Source organism: Biomphalaria glabrata, chromosome 18, assembly GCF_947242115.1.
Source record: "Biomphalaria glabrata chromosome 18, xgBioGlab47.1, whole genome shotgun sequence".
Taxonomy (NCBI): Eukaryota; Metazoa; Mollusca; class Gastropoda; family Planorbidae; genus Biomphalaria; species Biomphalaria glabrata.
Genome location: NC_074728.1, coordinates 16,801,644 through 16,826,952, shown reverse-complemented (window position 1 = coordinate 16,826,952; position 25,309 = coordinate 16,801,644). Strand labels below are relative to the sequence as shown.

Below are 25,309 nucleotides of genomic sequence, written 5' to 3'. Positions count from 1 at the left end.
TGAGACTTACACGGCACCTATACTAGAATGTACGTACATCTAGATTTAGAATTGAGATCTAGATCTAATTGTGTAATCTAAATATAGATCTAGATTTTGCTAGATTTAGATATAAATCTAGATTCTAGATCTAAATCTAATTCTAGTCTACATTCTAGCTCTAGATATGATCAGGTGTGTAATAGACTTACATTTAGACTACTGGCTAGATGTAGTAATCAATGTAGGCTGTAGGTTTAGATTCCACTCTAGTAGAAGAGGTACCTCAAAAACTCAAGGCTCTAGATGTCTGTTACTAGATCAAGATCTAATTAAAATCTACCTAAAAGAAGCAATTTCGTATCAACAATGGAATCTAAAATATGCACTTTAAAAAACATTGAACTGTTAATGAAGCTGCTTACAGATCTAGATTTATTCTATATTTGGATTTGATTAATTTTTTTAGATGAAAGTGAGAAGGGCAGATGTTTTCATAGAGGAAACATTGATTGCGCTTAATCCCTCTTTTTGCATGATAAAGGGAATCAAACTGATTTCCATAACTTGCAGAATGTATCTTCTGTGGTAGCTACTGTTATTGACACTAGTAGCTAGGTTCTATTACTTATTAAGGCCTACGTTCAAAGAATGAAATCAGGGACATTTAAGGCAGACTCAATAGCGAAGCTTTTTTATATTAGAAAGAAGTTCAATGACTATTTAGGATTATCTGCCTGAAAAATAAATATTTAAAATGTTTGTTATTAGTGATAGTAGAGGATGCCAAAGCTTTCATCGCTAACAGCAAAAAAAAAGTCTGGAAGAAGAAAATCTGAATGATATAAAATATTTTAGATGTCTGGATACCTTGTAAAGAAATTGCCTATAAAAAAAATTACTTTTATAAAACTAGAAGTCACTGATCCATTTAAATGTTCTGTTGCCGCTATTCTGGAATGGAAAGTACACAAGAGACATTAGGATCATAAGATCATTGTCAGGTGACAAGAACGTTATCAAACATAGTCTAGAAAAGTCTAAGACAAAGACTACAAGTGTCAATATTTTGTCAAATGTACAAAATGTCTATTATAACTTTATGCTGTGCTAACTTTAGGATAGCTGCATTTAATGTATGCTGTGTGCTTGAATGATTTAATTTTAGTCTTTCCTGGGTATAGTTCTTGATATTATATTTCTTGATATTTAGGGAAATACTCTTTGCCCCTCAAAATACGCATTTCCAGGTCTGGGAATACGCATTTCCATTTTGACTTGTAGCCATCTGTGCGTAAGCCCATTCTTTTCGGATTTAAATTTGATTGTGGAGCTATTCGTATGGACTTCATTAGCTGATTTCAGCCAAATCTGCTCCTACACTTAGACAATAATTATCAAAAATACAATATCTTTGCATCTGCAGTTTAATAATAATAATAATAATAGTAATAATTATAATTATTATTGCCGTAAGGAAATTTGTCTTACAATTTGCGCATTGCAAATATTATAATCATAAAAAAATGTACATTCACACCAGATTCACTCATAATTTACATGTGAGAAGTTTATATCAGATTGTTTCTATTTAATGATTTCATTGCCAGGAGAACAAAAGAGTTTTTGTGTCTGTTTGTCTTTGAGCTACTTATGAAGGCACATCTCAGACTAAAAAATAATTTATGTTTAATAACTTTTCCATAAGCACTTTTAGATACACCCAGTTCAAAGCAACATAGTGAGACATGATGGCATTAACATCAGATGTAGTACTTAGGAAAATACAAAAAGTCATGTTTGATTATGTTATCAATGGCAAAAGCAATTTTGTTTGGAGTTTGTATGATAACAATTTTTCTAATGTTGCATCATCAGATGTTTGTATGCATCCCTTGTGTTTTGTCAATCATTATTTGCGTAAACAGAAAAAAGAAAGTCTAAATAAACCAAGCAAATATGATCAGAGCCAACAATCATTTCATGGGAGGTGTAGACAGAGCTGAAGACAAAATTATTTATAAACATATGGATAGAAAAAATGATATTGTTCTGTTTTTGATTTATTACAAAAAAAAAAAATCTCGACTGCATAAAACAAATTATAAATCACACACTATTATTTACGTAGTTATGGCACAATATTGATAAACTTATTTTTTATTTTGATCTTTAAGATATAGGACAAAGAAAAAACAATGTGCTCAATGTCATAAAACAAAAACATTTCGATATCAAAAATGTGGTGTTGAAAAATGTTCTGCTTAAAAAATTTTGCAGGAGAAAATATTTTTTGTTGTAGTTCTGGATTTTCCTATTGTTCACCACATAACTACAAAACTAGAATTTAATTTGTTTTTCAACACCTAGTTACTTATATTTTTCTATATAACTAACACGTGAATTTCCAACAAGAGAACGCCACTAGTACAGAAGCGATGCATAAACAGCTTAGTTCAATTTTACTGTGCTTATTTGTTTGCAAAAAAAAAATTGCATATGAAATAAATTAGTGATGCTCAATCTAATTTGAACTACGGGCCGTTTTTATTTTTCACACTCGTGTCGTAGGCCACATGACCGAAAAGGTACAAAAACTAAACGAAATTGACCTGAAAGTATTTGGATCTATTACATACCTTAGTTAATGGGATATTTGTAGTTTAACTTTTTTTTACGTGTTAAACCTTTCGAAGTTTCAGCGAGCCGGATGGAAACACGTTGCCGGCCGGATCTGGCCCGCAGGCCGTATTTTGGACATCAATGAAATAAATTATTGTTTTAAACAAAAATAAACATAATAGGCATATAATTACCAGCTCGTACAATATAAAACACGTCTGTGGCATTTTTTGTGGCATTTTACGTCTCGTGAGACGATCTTTTCCCTTTGCAACTTCTTGTGTGACTAAAGAGGCCAATCCTTGATACACAGCTGCGATCACAGGTTGGGCATATAAAATCACCAGGCGCCATTGCATTTTCACCCTTCTTTCTGCTTCTGTTGTGTAAAACACGTACATAAAACAAAAAGATGATGGCGGATTTTCCCGTAGACCCCCATAAGGAATTTGTAAAAAAAAAATCATAACATTGATATTTTATTTTGTAGTAAACTAAAACAATACAATTATAATATCAGGTGACCGAGCCTCGCTCGGATAAATATTGTTAAGGAAGGATATATACCAGAAGTCATTTTGGAAATATTGTTGTAATTACGAAAATGAACGATCGGGTAAAGACTATCAATCCGAAGAGTTGCCTTTTGGTTCTGTCAGTTTTCAATGTAATTGTACATGGCGATTAGAATAGAAAGTTACCCCCAACAGTAGGCCTATAGAAAACCACAGCTGACGTCTTAACGTTTTACATTGCTTCTTTCGCGTAAAACTATTGGGCTATTATTGGCTTGAAAGAAAGTCTTTTCAGTGTAACTTCTAAAATGGTTACTTTCTGCCATTTAATATTGTAATTAATATATTCATTATGGCTCTGAGACATGGAAACTTTAAAGAAAACAACTAAGACTTCTTGAGTGCTTTCACCAAAGATGCTTGCGCTCCATCATGTCCTTGCCAACGCCGGTATGGACAGTATAGAGTATAGAGGGATTTCTTATGGTCCGACAGTTGCACTGGGTAGGGCACGTATCCCGTATGGGAAACGAACGTATGCCAAAGGCAGTCTTTCTTTGGTGAGCTAAAAGGTGGTCGACGTAACAGAGGTGCCCCATGGAAACACTTCAAAGACCAGCTTGGGCGTCAACTTTCCTTGGCTGACATAGAAGAGAGTACCTGGTTCGGCCTCCGAACGAGACAGCTGGAGGTCACTCATAAAGGCCGCGGGATACACATTTTGAGACCAAAAGAAAATCTAAATCGACCACCTGCGGACAATTGTTTTGCTTGACATGGATGTGGCAAAATATGTAGGTCACAGCTGGGGCTGCGCAGCCACGGGAAATACTGCATTCCTCACTAATCTTCGGCCTCGAAGACAAGTCTTATTATTATGGCTTTTGTAATAATCATCAAGTGATGCTAAATCTCTGTTATAGTGTAAAACGTGCACCTAGTAACAAAATAAAATCGCGCATTTTTTCCTAAGAGACTTAAAAACATCGCGTTAGTATTCTAAGGACGCGTTATTGTGAGGCATCTCTGTTACTCCGACAACCTTTCAGCTTACTAAAAAAAAAAGATTGCCAAAATATATTCGTCCCCCATACGGAATAAGTGCCCTGCAAAGCGTGACTGTCGGATTATAAGAAGTTCATACCATTTGCAAGAATATCGCTGTTTGTATTGCGGTCTTTGGTTAAGTCGTTCAAGAAGTCTTAGTTGCTTTCTATAAAGTACTCATGTCTCAGATCCACATAGAGGGGTTGTGAGAATCACTGGTTGTAGGCAGGCGGAGCGATTTATTTCGCCACACTCTCGCTTGGAGGCGTCCAAAAGCACGACTATCCCTGATCACATATCAACCTCTCTTTAAAGCAATGCGTCATTTGATACTATGCTTCCTAGATAATGTGAAGTTATCTACCACTTTAAGGGATGTCTATACGCGGTGATCTTTGGGCTGAGTAGGTTTTATTGGGTGACTTCTGGAACATGACTTCTGTTTTACCGAGGTTTATAGGTTAACCAAAAAAAAGCAGCAGCGTGATGAAAATTCGTTGACTGCGAGCTGGATATCATCAGGGCCAGCCTTAGGCCTATACTGCCGCAGTGGACCCCGAAGGTTCCAAAGCCCCGCGCTAATTCTAGGTGTAAATTATTAAATTAAACCATTATAATTTATAATAGGGTTCCCGTGGTCTCCTTGTTTTCAAGGAGTTTCTGGAAATCTCCTTAAACTCATAAAAATGTCCTTAAAAATACAAAATTGTCATTTTGGGGTGTCAATCAATATGGTAAACGCCAGTCCTACGCGTGATATAAAAAAAACGGCATCGTCAGCTTTCATTTAATAAAAAATGTAATTCAAATACGAATTTATTTTCTAATACAAACTCTTTATTTTCATTTATTATCCTTATCCCTACCCTTACTGGTCCGCGCGCAATCAATTTGACATAGCGCGCTGCAAATGTTAGGGCCGGCCCTGGTTGTGCAAGTCAGGCATAGATAAGCTGTGTATTTGACCATTTCCTATGTTGTGGTATGGGACAGAAGACTTCGAAGCTTAAACACATTGCAATAATTCACCAGCAAAATAATAACAAAGTAAAAGCTACCTACGGATGTATGCAATTAAAGTGTAAACAATTTATAAAGCCTTTAAAACACAATAACTAATCATACATAAAGATATTTACTTTCATTATTTTTCTTCCATAGTTTCATAATGGATCAATGTACAATAGATGGTGCACAAATGTTTAATTACGCCAATTGAATCATTAAAACGTTTTCTTGTTTGCGAAGAAATGTCTTAGTGTACTGCTGTGAGCCTAGTGACGTAAGCAGTGTCAAGTTTTTTTCCCATTGACGTCATATAGAAAATTTCATTCATAAAACATTCTAGCCAAAATTAATTTTTCGATAATGAGCCATTTTCAAACCGATATAACGGTCGACTTCAAGTTTTCCCGATCTGGCTAATGAGTTGATAATTTTTTTTTCACTATTATGCACATACCGTGAAATTTTAAAGAAAGAGCAGTTCTCGAAATAAAATTTATATATATATATATATATATATATATATATATATATATATATATATATATATATATATATATATATATATATATATATATATATATATATATATATATATATATATATAAATACAAGAATTGCTCGCTTAAGAGTATAGGATGTTAGGAGTACAATACAAAAACAAAATGACAAAGAATTAAAAAAAAAATAAAAATGAAGCTTAAAAATTTAACGCAGGTAAATTTTCAAAGCGTAGGTTATATATATATATATATATATATATATATATATATATATATATATATATATATATAGAGAGAGAGAGAGAGAGAGAGAGAGAGATACATAGATAGATACATAGTTATATAGATATATAGATACATAAATAAAGTAAACTTTAAAAAAAAAACTTTCTATTAATGTGTTTAGTTTCTAGAGGCACACGGAAAGTAGTAACTGGTTACATTTTCGTAGTATTTCGTTCACGCAAGAGGAAGATATAGTGACATGTCAATCAGTGAATCTATTAGGACTCTTGCGTTTATATATATATATATATATATATATATATATATATATATATATATATATATATATATATATATATATATATATATATATATATATATATATATATATATACATATATATATATATATATATATACATATATATATCTTATATTATAAAGTAGAATGTGAGGGGTATGTATGTATGTATGTATGTATGTATGTATGTATGTATGTATGTATGTTACTTATAGACATCAAAACCGCTTGACCAATCTTGATAAAACTAGGCAGGAATGTTCCTTTTGTACCAACTTAGACCGTAGTGTATGTATTGTAGCCCTAAAACAAACTTTAGACCCTCAAAAAAAATAAAGTTGTCCGACTCTATTACAGCTATAGTATTTTATGGATCTAGGCCATGTCTACAATGTTGACATGAGAAAAGATAGAAAGGATTTAGACCTAGATCTAATTTTAAGAAATACACTTTGCGCAGATAGTTTTTTACTTTGACACATGAAAATACAAAAGAAGATCCATTGATTTCATTATATAATAAAATTAACCTTCAATTTTGTGTTTCAAAATCATTTTTTACATTAATTAGTTCCTTATATCTGTGATTACAGATTTCCTGACGAACATTCTTTCATTAGACAATTCCGTAATGAATCGCGTACTAAAAATTAATTCGTTTAATTGTTTACTTTATAATCCCATCCCTAGATCTAAAACTCTAATTCAACTCTAAGATGATAAAACTTCTCTTCGAACAGATAGTTTTATACTTTAACACATAAACATATTAATTAAAGTCCATTCATTTCATATTTTGATCAAATAAACATTCAAATTTGGTTTTCTAAAGCTACATTCGTTTACGAAAGCTGCGAAGCCGAGTTGAGATAGGCCTAGATCTATATTCATTCATGAATCGCGTACAAAACATTATTTCGTTTAATTGTTCACTTTATAATCCCATTCATTTAACAAAGCTATCGCTCTTTTCGTTTTTAATAGATAAGAATGTATCGACTTCCTTCGGGTAAACCCATTTTCTCAAAACTAATTTTATTTTCGTAGCGAAACAGAAATAACGTGAAAGGATCATTAGCTACGTTTAACATACATCTAAATCCAATCCACTAGATTATCCAAAAGTATTTTTTACATAAATTAGTTCCCGATATCTACAGATTTCCTGGCGAACATTCTTTCATTAGACATTACCAAATGGTTACACATTAACACATCTCTCTTCTGATGTCTGAGTCTATTAAATTCCTAGGCCTAGGTCTAAAACTCTTACTGAACTCTAAGATGATAAAACTTCTTTTCGCAAAGATAGTTTTATGCTTTAGCACATAAACATACTAATTATTGTCCATTCATTTGATATTTTAATCAAATTAACATTCAAATTTGTTTTTCTAAAGCATTTCTAATACATTCGTTCGCTGTTCGCTAATGCTGCGTAGCCGTGTTGAGATAGGCCTATATTCATTCATGAAAAAAAGTTCACGCATGCGCAGCACAGAACTCTAGATTAGTGTAGATTTAGATCTACGTCTACCTCAAGATCTACTTTATACTTTATACACATGAACATACAAAATTTAGTCTATTCATCTCAAATTTTAATCAAATATATGTAGGCCTACAAGCAAATGTTTTAATTTGAAAAAAAAATGGATTTGATTAAGCCTATTAGCTATTTTGATTTAATAGCTTCATTCACACTATTTTTACATTGACACATTCGCTTTACTCATTACATTATTATTTCGTTTAATTGTTTACAAAACACTCAGTGACAATATCGACAGTAATGCGCAAATAAAGACCCGCGGGTCGCGGGTAACATATGTCTAGTATATATATATATATATATATATATATATATATATATATATATTTATTTATATATATATATATGTGTGTGTGTGTGTGTGTTGCACAATATTAGTTTATTAGTTTCCGTCGTACTAGGACAAAAAAAGTTGAAAAAAAATCGAAAATTAATTTTAAAACATTTATAAACTATGTTAACTAAAAATTGGTATTTCTTTTCTTTATGAAATGAGTATTTTTTTGTACATGAGATGCATGATAACATTTTAAAATGTTGTTTTCGAAACAGGATATCAGTCTCTCACAAAAATCCTGCACAAAACCTCGACTTAAAGAATTGCAACGTCTCAAGGACATTTTTTCAGGAAACACATTTTAGGATATTTGTTTATTTGTTTGAAGCAATCTGGTGATAATAATTGTATAATGCTAAATACTTTATCGTCTGAAATTAAATTATAATTTTACAGTAATTCATCTTGACGCGTACATTCCTCTTGAGAAAGAAGAAGCAATTCTTTTTTTTTTAATATTGTTCTTAAACATTTGTATATAAAAAAGTCTTCTATCTTCTTGACACACGTATCAACCAACATTCTTCTAGTGTTAATGTCAGTTTGCTGATGAAAAATGGTTTTTAAACATATAATCTTGTATATTATTTTAAATTTAATAGAAATTGAAGAAGCAAGGTGTTACGTGCGCATCTTAGTGTAAATGTGAAATGGTGCGAATGCGTGTGGAAAGAGAAAAAAAAATGGAGGAATATGAACAAGAAAGTTTTCAGTGTTAATAAAGATTAAAGTATTTTTAAACTGTGATTTGTCGTTTTCATGTCTAAAGAGTCTCATCCAATAGGAAGACGTAACAAGTGGCGCCCAACGCAAAGGTAAAACCCACGTAGTCCTCTATAAACAGTGGATCTCCTGTCAGCAGAGATATAAAAGTCTAGATCTAGAGACAGGAGACTATTCGATTCGATATTATTAGTAATAGACTATGGCGGACAAGGCTGAGGTAGCAGCGTTGAAGGAAGAGGGAAAGTTGTTGGAGCTTGAAGGGGCAGAACTAAGAAAATAAGTGCAAGAAAGGTTGATGGAGAAGGAGAGAGTAGATAAGAAGGACAAAAGAGAAAAAGAAAAAGAAAAGGAGAGATTAGCGATGGAAAGAGAAAAAGAAAAGGAGAGATTATATAAGGAGGACAAAAGAGAAAAAGAAAAGGATAATGAGATAGTACCAATTGAAAGGGAAAAGAAAAACGAATAAGTTGGCATTGAAAGAGAAAGATTGGCGTTTGAAAAAGAGACGGCAGAGAAAAAGTTGAAAACAGACCAAGGAAAAGAGATTGATAAAAGAAAGAGTGACTCTACAGGGAATAAACTGGCAAAATATAAAGGTTTGATATTCAACGAAGACAAAATGGACATAGACATTTTTTTGAAGAAGTTCGAAATAGAAATGAGAGAATCGGAATACCCTGAAGATAAATGGACATTCTTATTGTCGATATCATTTACAGCGGAGGTTCCTTCAAAAATATGTATGAACCAGGGTAACTACAGTATTGTGAAAGAACAACTACTTCGAACTTTCGGGAAAACAGAAGCTTTCTATCGCCAACAGTTTGTTAATTGTGAGATAGAACCAGAAGATGACCCGCAGACATTCCTGGACAAAATGAGCAGCCATTTCGATAACTGGATAGAAACCGTTGAGGTAGAAAAAACCTTTGACAGTCTTAAGACATTTTTCATGCTGGACAAGGTGATGTACGAGTGTCAGGAGGAATTAAAAATATTTCTGTTGGAGAGGAAACCGAAATCCATAGAAGACATAGTAAGACTGATAAGGGCTTATAAAGTGGCACATCCCGAGAAGAAATTATCTAGAGGCAGTGATATAGAGGAAATAGTTGCCTTTAACAGAACAGATGAGACACAGAATAACTCTCACAGAACAAGGGAGACACAGGATAGACATTATAGACGTGGTACATATGAAAGAAAATATGATAACCGCAACGGGAGATATCAAGGAAACAGACAGGAAAGAAAGGACTGGGAGAAGGATGGAATAGAGCAAGGCTTATCAATGTCATCTGATACTGGAACATTGGAGATTTTTCAGACATTCGTAGGGAACAAGGCAAACAAGACCATCAGGGATACAGGAAGCACTATTATTGGAGTGAATAAGAAATTAGTGGAAGACCATAAATATACAGGCGAATTTAGGAAGTGTGTTATCTTTAATGGGAATATGGTACAATTACCGATTGCTAAAGTTAGTATAGACAAACCTAATTTAAGGGGACAGTGGAAGCTTGTGTTGTAGATCAGGGTGAGATATATCTAATTATTGGGAACATGCATGGGGTGAAAATATGTTCAGTAAGGGAGATTGAGAATTGCAAGAAATATTATGGGATAAAGTCTACGCGAGGTAGAAATGGGGATGTGGAAGAAGACATAAGATCACATACATCAGATGACATGGGTAGCAGAGAGCACGAGAAGAAAGAATTAACAGATAAGGTAGAAAGCAATACAATTGGAATGGGTCCAAATCAAAGTAAAGTAAGGCAATCAGTGGTACAGGGAAAGCGATTTAAACCCACGTACAGACGTACAAGTCCATACATCTTATGGTTTAATTGTGGGAGAATGGGGGCATATTAGAAGACAGTGTCAACAGTTAATCAGAGTCAAGGAATTAAGGTACAATAGTGGATAGGCATATACGAGAAAAGAAAGGGATATTAGCAGCCTAGAAAACAGTACAGTTAGATCATTCGGTAGTGGGATCACAATGGAACATCATTGCAAAGGAGAGAAGCGGAAAGGATGGCATGTAAATTATGTTAGAATTATATAGATAGGATTAGAAAAGGTGGGAATGATGGATACTAATTACTGTTCTATTCTACAATGAATAAATATATGTGTAATGAATTGGATATTGTTTTTACATATGCATATAGGTTAAGGATACTACATTATAGAAGTTTAGTAAAGGCTAAATAGGAAATGTAAAAGAATATTAGTGAAAAGTAGATACGTAGATTTTGCACAATGTATTTAATTTTGTGTGGTTCTGTTTGATTATTCTATTAAAATTACATTTGTAAGAAAATTATCAAAATGGTGCGGTAGAAATACATAAAAAGAAACGTCAAGACTGGAATCATTATATAGCCCTGATGATACTAAGAAGTAAATAGCATTGGATTAAATCTGTGGTATTAGGAGTGTTGTAAGTTAGTTATATGTCGGTTCATGTTGTTGGGGATACAATATACATGGAGTAAGATGGACTTTGTTAACTATTTGATTGCGGCTGGAATGAGGGTGTTTTGTACAGGCATAAAATTATAAGTGGGGAGTTGTATTAACGAAATGTGATACAATTCTATTTAGCAAATCATTAATAGAAACATGATTACTTATAGATATATGTTAACAGAAGTTGTTTCAATTGCTCATAATAACAGTTATTATTGTGAAGAATATAATTCATTTTGGAGTTTGAATTGTATTGATATTAACATGACATTGTGTATGATTTTGTTTGGTTATTACATTATGGTTCTATATGTAACAGAAAATTTAGATTTTTTTAAAACTTGGAATAGTCTGATAATATATTCAGTGATTTGTATTTTAGACGTTCGATGTACATCGAACTTGTTAAACAGGGGGGGGGGTGTTGCGTGCGCATTGTGGTGGAATAAGTCCGCCGATCGGTTCGTTTGCACTTCCCGATGGGGACGATGGCCTGCGACTCCTAGGGGTAAAGTCTTAGAGCCACAACGTGGTAAATATTTTGTTGGTATTATATAGGCACATAGACAGGCACAAGCAAAATGCAAAGCTTATTAGTTTTGTGGAAGAACAAGTATTTAATAAAGATAAATTAAGAAGAAATACAATCAGTGAGTGAGGGGGGATGTACAGGAAGATTCAGGATTTTATGATAACGTTTAAGATAATATCATCACTAGGATATTGCTCATAAAGATTCGTGTATGGTTTGCTTATTCGGCTGTCTCTCACTTATCTGTTATGCAAGGTTCTCCTTCGGGGTGGGGTAAGTTGAAGCTCTGTTGTGTTGTAGCCAGTTGTTGGTGCCCTGCAGGTAGGCAGGCGCTAGTGTGCGGAATATGAGGATGCCACGCGGTGGGCTTACTCCTGTGGTAGTTGCAGACCGGTCCTGGGACGTCAGCCTGGAATGCCTTCGGTTCGGGTCGAGGGTGATGAGTGACTCACCCTCAACGGGAATGTGTGGAGAGCTGCTGAGGTCTGCCTTCAGGCAACAAAACACGCCAGCCCTGGTGTAGGAGGCTATGAAATGAGACATGAGAGGAGCCTGAATTATTAAACCATACAGGCTGGTTGGCGAAGGGCGCATCCTTGATAGGAGCGTCTCCCTCAGACTAACTAAGATACATGTTAATGGCAGTTTACAAGGACTGATAATAATTGCTATACAAATGATATAATAACAATATTACGAATACACATATAAATGTACAAGGCAGGGGCATAAATGAGGAGGGAAACAGGGGGACCGTATTACAGGGTTGTAGCCCCTGTGACCTCGTTGACCCACAGGTAAACGAGTCCGCGGTCACTCGTGACCAGAGGACCGTGACAAGAAGAAGGGAGGGGGGGTAGAAAAGGGCACATAACTATGCAGGTCGACAAGCTGAAAATAGTGGGGTAGACACGCGAGACTGATTCTCGGGGCCTAAGGGTGCATGGTAACAGCAGAGTATGCGCATAGTAAAAACAAGCATAATTATAATGTATATATATGTGCACATATACAGGTACATATGCACAGGTAAGAAAATGATCTAGACACGAGTAGGTCCAGATGAATATGGATATGAACGAATAACAAATGCATAAATAGACATTAGGATTAACTAAATTGTAAGGTGGATGTCCACCGTTGGGAATACAGTCAACATTGACGAGTTATTAAGGAACACATGTTCATAGAGATTTACAAATATAATATTTGGAAGCAAACAAGTATTAACATGGTAATGATACATGAACGTAAATGTTACAGGCGAAGACACACTAAATAATAATGATAAAGTTTTTCCAACTCACCCGCTTTGCCTTACACAAGTTCCCAAATGAATCGTTGACTTGAGAGTCTTCTGACTTCTCAGTGATTCTGATCTAGAATGGCATTAACCTGAAACTTTCGTCTCCGGCTTTTATAGGTTCCCGAACGGTATGTTAAGAGTAGTGACGATCCAATGGCCAGCGAGTCTTTTGAGTTTAGAATTGTTAAATTGGACCAATCTTTTCATTTGGGGCTCATTCACCTGACTTCTTTAACCCGCGACCCGGGGGGGGGACGAAGGAGGGTGAAAGCGGAACCATACCATAATTATCAGGCTGGACCATCGCTCGACGGTACAGCGGACGGAAACGATTTGAATAGCCCTGGGCGTTAGGATTGTCGACTCAAAGGGATGTACGTGGACACCAAATTTTAATTTCCCTCGACTTTACGGTTGCGTGCTTTTGTTTCGGCGTTTGGGGCGTAACTTTCAATTTTAATGTTCCTGAACTTAACGGCTGCGTACGTTTGTTTCGACGTCTGGGTGTAACTTGGGATGTGTGTTTATGGCCTATAATTTGGGGGTTGGATCTAACCTTGGTGTAATAGGATGTTTGTGTTCTACACTGGTCGGTTTAGTGTTAAAAGGGGCTATACAATGTTAACTAGTGGTTAAGAGGGGGGGGTTAGTTCCGCACTGGTCAGTTCTGTATTGAGAGGACGTATTTCGTCACACGCATCTTAGTGTAAATGTGAAATTGTGCGTTTGCGTGTTGAAAGGGGAAGAGGAACCAAAATGGAGGAATATGAACAAGAAAGTGTTTTCAGTGTTAATAAAGATTAAAGTATTATAAACGGTGATTTGTCGTTTTCATATCTAAAGAGTCTCATCAAATATGAAGACGTAACACAAGGGTTTTTCATTCTTTTATGAATCCCGTGTACAAAAATAAGACATTTATCCATTTGGTACTACAGTCTCAAATTATTTCTCTGTACTATTTCTTTCACAAATAAATCCTTATTATTTAATTGGCTTTTATACATTTTCAACGAGGCGTCATTAAAATTCTTTCTTTTCTAAAGTTATTTGAAAATTTCTACCAATTTTCCTTCTTCCATTTTTCTTACGTTTCACTGTTGTTTTATAATTGTTTCTAAAAAAAATTTTTTTTTTGCCATAATAGACATCTGAGGTAATATTTTTATATCTTTCGTTTGTATGTTTTCAAACGACATGTATTTTGTCAAGTCATGTGCTGATGCACTGCAGCGGCTCGGTGTCTTCATGTAACTTGACTTTCACATGAGTACAGAGAAATAACAATCTAAAATAGAAATTCAGAACACTTCAATCCATAGGAATAATAAAAAGAATAATTTCACAAATCCAAATAAGATACAGAACCACAAACTAAATGTTGCATTTATAAACAAATTTCTTTCAACTTGGTTGCGTGTCCCTATAACTCTATAGTAGACCCTATTCAATAGCCTAGAGTCATCTTGAAACTTCTAGGCATGGTACGTGGATCTAGAAAAGAAATGTGTAAATCTTCTTTCTCAACAAGATAATTCTTTTTAGCTTCTTTTTTAACATAGTAGACTTCTTCCCCCTATTCAATAGCCTAGAGTCATCTTGAAACTTCTAGGCATGGTACGTGGATCTAGAAAAGAAATGTGTAAATCTTCTTTCTCAACAAGATAATTCTTTTTAGCTTCTTTTTTAACATAGTAGACTTCTTCCCCAATTTTCGGTTTATTTTACTTTTTGTTTCTTTTCGCCGGGCTCTTGGGCATTGCTAAATTCTCTCTCCATTTTATCTTTCTACTAGTGCTTTCTAACAGTCTCTTGACTTCTTTTTCATCTTTATTTACATCCAAAATTGTGTTTAAATCTATTCTATGATATTCTGCATCTCGTATGCTTTGTGTATGATAGTCATGATAATTTCTGCGATCTATTCTTTTTTTGTCAATTTTATCTTCTAGAAAGGATGGTAATTTTTTTCTAAATTGCAGCCGTTTGACACTTAATAATGTTTTAAATGATGGTCTGCATATGCCACAAAAAAACTTAATTCGTCTTATACATTTTTTCCGAAAATCCTCCAAAGTTTTTTCCTGTCCCGGCAACATAACAAAATGTTCACTGTTGGTACTGAGCTCCTCCAGAACGAGCTTTTCGAACTGACTCATAATTGTCATATAGTTCTCCTCTGTTCCAGTAGAAAATTTCTTTAAAATGTTGGACAATATGATAGAGGATTTAGATATTCTATATGAGATTTCGCTATCAAATTCGTTATCGCTTGAAAAAATTAGATCTAAATATTTTACTCGAGAACATAGTCGAAATTCTTTGCTTGTTGCTTTATATCTGTTACTGTTTTTAACGTTGTGAGCCCACGCTTGAGGTTTACTCATTTGAAATCCTTTACTTTGGCAGATCTGTTGCAAGAGTGATAAATAGTATTTAAGACTTTCTCCTGATTGTGTTTCTATGACTACAGTGTTTAGATAACTAGCAACAAATGATAAATTACCTGTAAACTTTGACTTTATCAGGCATTTGTTAACAAGTGACCACGATAAATCGGAAAGAATGGTGTCCATTGAACAGCAATGTGCCTTAGCATCTCTGTGCCAGAAATATTTCTCTGAACATAAATAGTTCGAACATTGCAGAAAGGGTATTACAGATGACAAAATATTTAGAAGTTTTATTGGTGTATTTAGTTTAGATAGGTGTTCAAAAAATACAGTATTGGTATGTTCCAAATTGTCCAGTATAGAAACAAATCCTCTATACAGTTCCTTGTCTTCTTTTTGATGTTGTTCTTGATGCCGACATAATTGAAACAATAATTCAGACTTTGATTCACAGTCTGAAACGCAGTGTTCGTTGATTTCTTTGTTTCTCAGTTTTTTAACTCTAACCAACATAATGAAAACATATAAATGCCCTATTAAGTATGAAAGATTAAAGACATTATTATTATCTGCAGCTGTTTTTTGCTTATGATATGCAAGACCAACAAAGGACAACTCTAATGGAATATATTCTGATGTCCAGCACAACTCATACAACTGCTGTAAAATTAAGACATTGGGTCTCAAAATGGCTTTAACGTCAATCTGTCCTTCAACGTTTTCAATTAACTTTTCTATTTCTTCTAGTGTTGGCAAGTCTTGAAATAAAATGTCAGTATCATCAACATTTGAAGCCATTCCTTCATTTATAGCACTGTTTAATAAATCTAGCATAATTTGTTCCGGTATCTCGATATTTTCATTAGAGTCATCCTCATAGTTCTGGACAATTTCTTTTATAATACACCCAAACCCTAACCTTTCCTTTTCGGTCATTCTGCCATTATTGTTATTAATCACTGAATTATAAATGACAGATATTTCTTTTAATTGTTTTTTAAACTTGGAGAAATTTTCTTCATAAAGCTTGTCAAAGGGCTCGGTTGGAAAAAGTTTCTTTTTGATTTCTTGCCATTTTTCTTCAACATCATAATTTTTTTGTTGACTTTGGCAAGATAATATGACGAATGTTGATACAAGCAAAAACTGCGATTTAGATAAAGTTTTGTCTTGACAATTTTCCTTATTAAGGCTTAAGCTTAACTCGATATCACTTGTCACTAAAAGATGATCCATTAAAGTTTGTGATGGAAGATTTGACTTTGTCATTTTAACAAAGTGTCTATGTTTATTACGAGTAATACAAAAATCAATGTATGTCTTGTGTTTTGACCTACTCTGAAAAGTGTATTGCGCATTTTCTGTTTGATCAAAAAATGAATGAGTTATACCAAGATCATAAAAAGTGCAAAACTCAAGTAATCTTTGTCCATTATCATTAACCTCGCAAGGTATTCCATGCTCTCCAAGACATCTAAACCAGGCTAGACTGTCAGATCCAATGTGTGAGTTAAAGTCTCCCAAAATGAAAACAATTTTTTTCTCTGAAATTTGTAATAACTTATCCTCAAGTGCAAGAAAACAATCTTCTTTCTTTTCGACTTTTTCGAATTTTGAAAAATTTTGTGGAAAATAAACATTTATTATGTGTACAATTCCTGCATCTGTTCTTAACTTTAAGAAGCAAATCCTGTCGGTTTGATCTTCCTCAATTTCTATGTATTTAAACAATGTTTTTTTTATCATAAAACCTAAGCCGTATATCATGCCTTTTTCATAGCATTTCGTAACAAGTGTGTAGTCCCCAATTTCAAATGTACCTTCCTCATATTTAGTTTCTTGAATACAAGCTATATCTACATTGTATTTTTCTAGTTCATCTAAAACCAAACTGTCATTCTTTTTAAGACTTGTTACATTCCACGTTCCAAATATTAACTTGTGTCTTTCTGAAAATACAAGAAAAAACATTTAAAAAGTTATATTTTATTAAAAGACAATACCACCCTTTTAAAACTTACAAGAAGATTAATTTTCTCTTAATAACTAACGAATGTTAGATTTTAAAAAAAGGAACATATTTTACCCCATCACATAATCTCAGTAAGAATCCTTGTTTAGCGAATGTATAAATCAGCTAGACTTTAAAAAAATTACCATGGGCGTAGTAAGGAGGGAGGGTGCCGAAATGAAATCACACCTGCGGCGGGGTGGGGAAGGGGAAATCGGAATTTAGTAACAGATTTTTTGCTTTTAATTTTAGGTAATATATTATTACTAAACCATCACCTGTCACAGCGCAGCCAAGGGGGTTTTCAGTTTGAGTTTTGAATTTTTGGCACATCGGTACAATTTAGGCCATATCGTGCCCGTAATCCCTAAAGGGTTACTCTTCCATCATACCACAAGAGCTAAATGTTATGTAGTTAAGTCATTAAGACCTGTTCGGTCTGTAGAATACAAAGTTTTACTTATTGTGTATTCGATATTTTCTTGGGATTATAATTGATTTCCGTGAACTTGATTCCATGTAATTTATGTAATTTATAGATGGCTGAAGTTGCTTAATACTCTGAGTATGTTTAATTACTTTTGGTATTTCTTCTTAGGTTCCTTAAAGTGTGGGAGAAAATTTAATTTGAAATCTAGGGTGAGGCCTAAAATTTTTGTAATTTTTACAATAGGAAAAAAAAAAGAATTCTGGGTCTGGGTGAATTTCCCTTAAACTACAAAAATGTTTACTATTTTGGAGTCCGAAAATTTTAAACCATTATCGTTTGCCCAATTTTGAATTTTATTTAAACATAAATGTAATTTTCTTTCTAAAGTATTCATGTTTTTGCCATGTTTAAAAATGACAAAATCATCAACATACAGACAGCACTCTATGCCAGGGGACAGAGCTTTTATAATGCTGTTTATTTTAATGTTAAACAGGGTTACTGAGATAATGGTGCCCTGGAATACACCAATGTCCTAGTCTTAAGTGTCAGAAGCGGAGTTGCCCACTAGAACCTGAAATTTCCAGTCCTTTAAGAATTACCTCACAAAGCAGGGAAGGTGTCCCTTAAGCTCCAGGTCACGTAGAATGTCATGTTTCCAGGTTGTATCATAAGCCTTTTCAATATCGAAAAATACATTTACTAGATGTTCTCGTCTAAGAAATGCATTTTTGATAAAAGATTCCTGCCTTACCAGGTGGTCAGTTGTTGTCGCCCCTGCCGGAATCCGCATTGGTAGTTGGAGATTATTTTATTTTTCTTAAGGTACCAGACCAACCTATTATTTATAATCCTTTCCATGGTTTTGCATATGCGGCTTGTTAGTGCTATTGGAAGATAGTTGATTGGGTTAGACCCATTTTTCCCGGTTTAGGTATCGGTATAACTGTAGCTTTCCTCCAGCTGTTTGGGAAAGCGCCTGTTTGATATACACAGTTATAGATTTGTAGCAGGGTTGCCAATGAGGGCTCGGGAAGATGTCTAAGAAACTGATAATGGATTTCATCTTCTCCTGGCGCTGTGTCCAGCAAATCCCTCAATTCTTCAAGTGAGAACGGTTTGTTATAGTCTTCATTGTTCTTAGATCTAAAATCAATGGGATGTCTTTCCTCCCGATTTTAACTTTTTGGAATTCTTTCATGTAGTGTGAAGTGGATGATTTATCTGCTCTTCAGGATGCAAGGCAGTCAGCTATATCTCTGGGGGACGTAACAGTTCGTCCTTGGTTTTTCAAATGCCCTATTCCATTTTATTCTTTCCCTTTGATCCGTTTTACAGCCTTCCAAACAGCTTTAGCAGAAGATTTGGCATCCAGACTGCCAACAAAATTTCTCCAGGAATTCCTTTTGGCTGACCGTATGGTTTGTTTAGCCTTTGCTCTAGCTATCGTGAATAGCTTTAGATTTTCCTGGGAATGATTCTTTTTAAATGCAGACATTCGTTTTTCGCCAATAGCACTTTTGCAAGCTGTATCAAACCATGATTTCCTAGGCCGTTTTGGATATGCGGATGTTAGGGGTACAACTTTCCTGGAAATATCAAGTACCTTGCTAGCAAAGGTATCAGCTGCAATCTGTTCATTTAGGATATTTTCTATGATATCCTCAGAGCATCTATTTGGAATTGTTCCCAATCGGCTTTATTCAGCTTCCACCGCTGAGGTCTTCCCAATAAAGGTAGGTTTTTACCAATGATAATTGGGAAGTGATCACATCCCCTTAGCCCATATCCCACTTTGTACACTGGCAGTGTAAGTCTCTACAAAAATATATTTAAAAAAATATTCAAGTTTTTTTCTATTTGTTCTTTTGTTTTTGTTTAAGAACATGTTTTTCTACATTTTTCCGTGCTGTTTGACTTTTATCGTTGCGCTTTATTATTTTATTGCGCTTCAAAGTGACAACATTTTAAAAAAAAATAAAAAAATGAAACTAGTTCGGAAAATGTAAATAATAACGCATTTATACAAATATTTTCAAATACTCCTTCTTCCCTAGTGCTATTAGAGCATGTAATGGGTTGCCTGAGCTAGCCAGTAAAAACCGGTGACTTGGCAGAATTTAAGTCATTGGTTAATATGCATGACTAAATGCATGACGCGTAGGACGTAATCATCTTCTTTTTTGAAGTAACGTCTGTATTATATAAGATAAGATAAGAAAACTAATTGATTTAGAAACATAACGTATCCTAGTATTATAATTGATTTTAAAAATTTACTCTTGTAGCTTGTTCTTTTTAAATTATAATTTTTAGTCACGTCCACTCCCAGTGTACATGGCAGGATATGCCACTGTAGGAATCAATGACTGATATATGTATCGAGAGAGATCAAGACTTCATTTAGAACAAATGTTTGTTTTTTGTTAACCAATATTATCATATATTATTGCTATATGGCATATTGCCCTTATAATTGCTAATTATATAACTAATTATGATGAATATAAGGTTATTAGTTGATAAAATAAAAACAATAATATAAAAAAATAATTTTTGTTTTAATTTATGCAGTTAGTCCAGGCTGCTGTATTTTAACTGATTGCTTAGAACAATATGTGTTACCTTAGGAAATTATAATCTCATTGATATATGGTTATGTGAAAAAAATATTATAATAGTGATTATAAATATTTATATTATTTAATTTAGGGTCTCATGAAAATTACAATAATAAGTCTTTAGATCTAGACCTAAAAGACAATACGCATAAAAATTCCTGAACATTAATTTATTAAACACTTGAATTAATAATGCCTACCTGCGGAAAATACAAAAATGTATAGTTCATTCAATATACATGGCACAGATGGGAATAGTGGTGTGAGTGTAGTCAGCCGACGCAAATCACCTCGGGCCAGCTAGACGAGCGGTCAACCGTGACGAGTTACGCGGTCAGCCGAGACGAGTATCATCATGACGGTTCGGGAAGGATCGACGTCGTGAACAGAGCTCAGGAGCGTCACGAGAGTTGTAGTCATCTGACCACCCAGAAACGTCGAGCGGCGTTCTGTCCGGTTCTAGAAGGCCAGTAGGGACCCTATATAAAGAGCGGAGGCGTCGTAGTCAAGACGGTTCACGATAGAAGGTTCACGACAGGGCTCAGAACACGGTCGACTACAGCACAGTTCAACGGTGTGGTTCTGTACGGAGCATTACGACGGTTCAGTGCGGAGTACTGTCAAGTACAGTTGAGACGTCTGGCATCTTGATCTTGGTCTGCGATCGAGTCCGACACAACGAGCCTAGTGTGTGAAGTCAGTCCTGAACTGTTGAACCCACTGCAAGCCCGGAGCTAGACGGAGAGGCCAGTGCAAGTGTTGATACGGCGGAATGGTGTTATCGGAGAGATATTTGTACAGTGTACGTGTTGCCAATTGTACAGTATTGGCTGTTATTTATCAACTATTAAAGAGTTACGTTACTTTGGAGCCCTGAGTTGCCAAGTTCTTTAAGTTGGTGGTGTATGGTGCATTTTGCAGAGAGCCTGGATAGTGAGATTCGTAACAATATTTTTTCGTTCTCTATCCAAATTTAAATTTGTGTCTTTTTTATTTTGAAAAATTATAACGTTAAACTCCAACGATTCCTAACGATATTAATCAATAGTCCAATTTCTAGAAATATCGATAGAGCTGTTTTTGACATATTGTCTATTATTTTGATTTTTAGCCCAACCAGAAACCAAAAGGTTCTTAGTTGAAAAGAGGTATTGTAATGAAAACAAGAAAAACATTTACACAATACTTTTGTTAAGGCAATACTTTCTTTATACAACGTAAAGAGTGAGTGTTTTTTTTCTTAATAACTAGTGAAAGTTATATAAAAAAAAACAATAATGGAAAAGAGTAGAAAATCGCTCGGTTAATCCTTTTTTTTTCGGGGGGGGTCCTTTTTCTCTTTAAGACAACAAAAACATTAAAAATACATAATTAAAGAAGACAATACATCCATTATACAACTTACAAATAAATTAATTATAAAGTAAAATAATTGTAAAAAATATTTGCATTAAACCAGGTTTCAGTTCCGTGATTATGAGGCCGTCAGATGCGTGAAAGTGTGGATTAGTAATGGAGCCACCTGAACTTCGAACAGCGATTATTTTACTGATATTATCATTATATGGCCATCTAGATCTAATACTAGAACTAAGTTTCTGATTTAGATCTCTTAAGATTTAGTGTAGATCTAGATCTTCATGTTAATGTAAAACCTAAATTTGATTTACGTAAAAAATATTAGTAAAGCTTAAATATTCTTTCAATTAAATGAAGCAACTTTAAATTTATCCTGTTATCGTATAATTTTGGTACACTATGGCGGACTACACCATGTTCAGTTGGTTATTTAAAGTCTTTTCCTGCCTAATTTAGATTTATTTTATTTAAAAAGTGTAAATATATTTTCCCCGTGTGGCAAAGGAGCTAGTAATTATTTTCTCAGCGATATACATCAATTGTTCAATTTCTAACAAAAATCTGTTTTGAGTTAAGCTGTCCAGGTTTCTGCTGACTCCAGGTTTCATGAAGGAATGACTTCGGTAGAGGTATTGTAAAATAAAAATCATGGGGTTTACAAAATTGGGAATTGCTTTTTGAAATTCGACTGCTTTTTTTTTTTACAAGCACGTTGTTCAAATGCAAAATGTTAGTCTGTTAATTTGTAGCCTAGGAAGCACATTTCTTTAGACATTTAATATTTCTATTTATATTTTGTATTCTATTTCTAATAACGTAATTTTTTTTTATTTGATTGTTACGGAGTGCTAGAAGAAAAAAAAAATTATTAGGTGATAGTTATTAAAATAAAAAGATGACCACCAACATTTTTTGAAATAAATGAAGTATTAAGCTATACCCATCGATATAATAAATAAACCATCTTACCTTTCAGAGTTAATTTTGGTGGGCCTTGTATTGAGGTATTATCAGCCTATTGTTGAATTATACATTTGAAAAAATGTTTAAAATGTTATAATGAAAAATAAAAAGAAAAAACAAAAAGAAAAAAATGGTGCACCAAAAAAAAAAAAAAAAAAGAGAAATATATAAATCTAAAGAGATGTTATAACCATGAAAAACATTTTAATCTTGAGAAATGTACTAACCATGAGAGATGTACTAACCATGAGAGATATACTAACCATGAGAGATGTACTAACCATGAGAGATATACTAAACATGAGAGATGTACTAAACATGAGAGATGTACTAACCATGAGAGATATACTAAACATGAGAGATATACTAACCATGAGAGATGTACTAAACATGAGAGATGTACTAACCATGAGAGATATACTAACCATGAGAGATATACTAAACATGAGAGATGTACTAAACATGAGAGATGTACTAACCATGAGAGATATACTAAACATGAGAGATGTACTAAACATGAGAGATGTACTAACCATGAGAGATATACTAAACATGAGAGATGTACTAAACATGAGAGATGTACTAAACATGAGAGATGTACTAACCATGAGAGATATACTAAACATGAGAGATGTACTAAACATGAGAGATGTACTAACCATGAGAGATGTACTAACCATGAGAGATGTACTAAACATGAGAGATATACTAACCATGAGAGATGTACTAAACATGAGAGATGTACTAACCATGAGAGATATACTAACCATGAGAGATATACTAAACATGAGAGATGTACTAAACATGAGAGATGTACTAACCATGAGAGATATACTAAACATGAGAGATGTACTAAACATGAGAGATATACTAAACATGAGAGATGTACTAAACATGAGAGATATACTAACCATGAGAGATGTACTAACCATGAGAGATATACTAAACATGAGAGATGTACTAACCATGAGAGATGTACTAACCATGAGAGATATACTAAACATGAGAGATGTACTAAACATGAGAGATGTACTAACCATGAGAGATATACTAAACATGAGAGATGTACTAAACATGAGAGATATACTAACCATGAGAGATGTACTAACCATGAGAGATATACTATACATGAGAGATGTACTAAGCATGAGAGATGTACTAACCATGAGAGATATACTAAACATGAGAGATGTACTAACCATGAGAGATGTACTAACCATGAGAGATGTACTAACCATGAGAGATGTACTAAACATGAGAGATGTACTAACCATGAGAGATATACTAAACATGAGAGATGTACTAAACATGAGAGATATACTAACCATGAGAGATATACTAAACATGAGAGATGTACTAAACATGAGAGATATACTAACCATGAGAGATATACTAAACATGAGAGATATACTAAACATGAGAGATGTACTAAACATGAGAGATATACTAACCATGAGAGATGTACTAAACATGAGAGATATACTAACCATGAGAGATGTACTAAACATGAGAGATGTACTAACCATGAGAGATATACTAACCATGAGAGATATACTAAACATGAGAGATGTACTAAACATGAGAGATGTACTAACCATGAGAGATATACTAAACATGAGAGATGTACTAAACATGAGAGATATACTAAACATGAGAGATGTACTAAACATGAGAGATATACTAACCATGAGAGATGTACTAACCATGAGAGATATACTAAACATGAGAGATGTACTAACCATGAGAGATGTACTAACCATGAGAGATATACTAAACATGAGAGATGTACTAAACATGAGAGATGTACTAACCATGAGAGATATACTAAACATGAGAGATGTACTAAACATGAGAGATATACTAACCATGAGAGATGTACTAACCATGAGAGATATACTATACATGAGAGATGTACTAACCATGAGAGATGTACTAACCATGAGAGATGTACTAACCATGAGAGATGTACTAACCATGAGAGATGTACTAAACATGAGAGATGTACTAACCATGAGAGATATACTAAACATGAGAGATGTACTAAACATGAGAGATATACTAACCATGAGAGATATACTAAACATGAGAGATGTACTAAACATGAGAGATATACTAACCATGAGAGATATACTAAACATGAGAGATATACTAAACATGAGAGATGTACTAAACATGAGAGATATACTAACCATGAAAGATGTACTAACCATGAGAGATATACTATACATGAGAGATGTACTAACCATGAGAGATGTACTAACCATGAGAGATATATTCCGTTCTTAACTCTTTCTTTCCGTAATTATTTACCACATTCTGATGGAATCAACGTTTGTATCGTCGGTTAGGAGAGAAAGAGTTGAAATGCAACTGCATAATTCAGTCTCAAAAGTTTCTAAGAA

General features: G+C 33.9%; 1 protein-coding gene across 5 annotated transcripts in view; it reads right to left on the bottom strand.

The window, feature by feature from the left end:
- Nucleotides 1–14,710: 14,710 nt before the first annotated feature.
- Nucleotides 14,711–25,309, bottom strand: part of LOC106053289 (uncharacterized) — an 85,476-nt gene continuing 74,877 nt past the window's right edge. For 4 of the 5 annotated variants that reach the window (XM_056017096.1, XM_056017097.1, XM_056017098.1 and 1 more), the window contains 3 exons: nucleotides 25,151–25,302; nucleotides 22,914–22,959; nucleotides 14,711–17,472 (listed from right to left, as the gene is read on the bottom strand). In XM_056017096.1, the coding sequence (XP_055873071.1) occupies nucleotides 14,855–17,472; nucleotides 22,914–22,959; nucleotides 25,151–25,171 (2,685 nt within the window). In that variant the 5' untranslated portion in view covers nucleotides 25,172–25,302 and the 3' untranslated portion in view covers nucleotides 14,711–14,854. The remainder of the gene's footprint in view (nucleotides 17,473–22,913; nucleotides 22,960–25,150; nucleotides 25,303–25,309) is intronic. The other variant, XM_056017099.1, reaches the window with a different exon arrangement.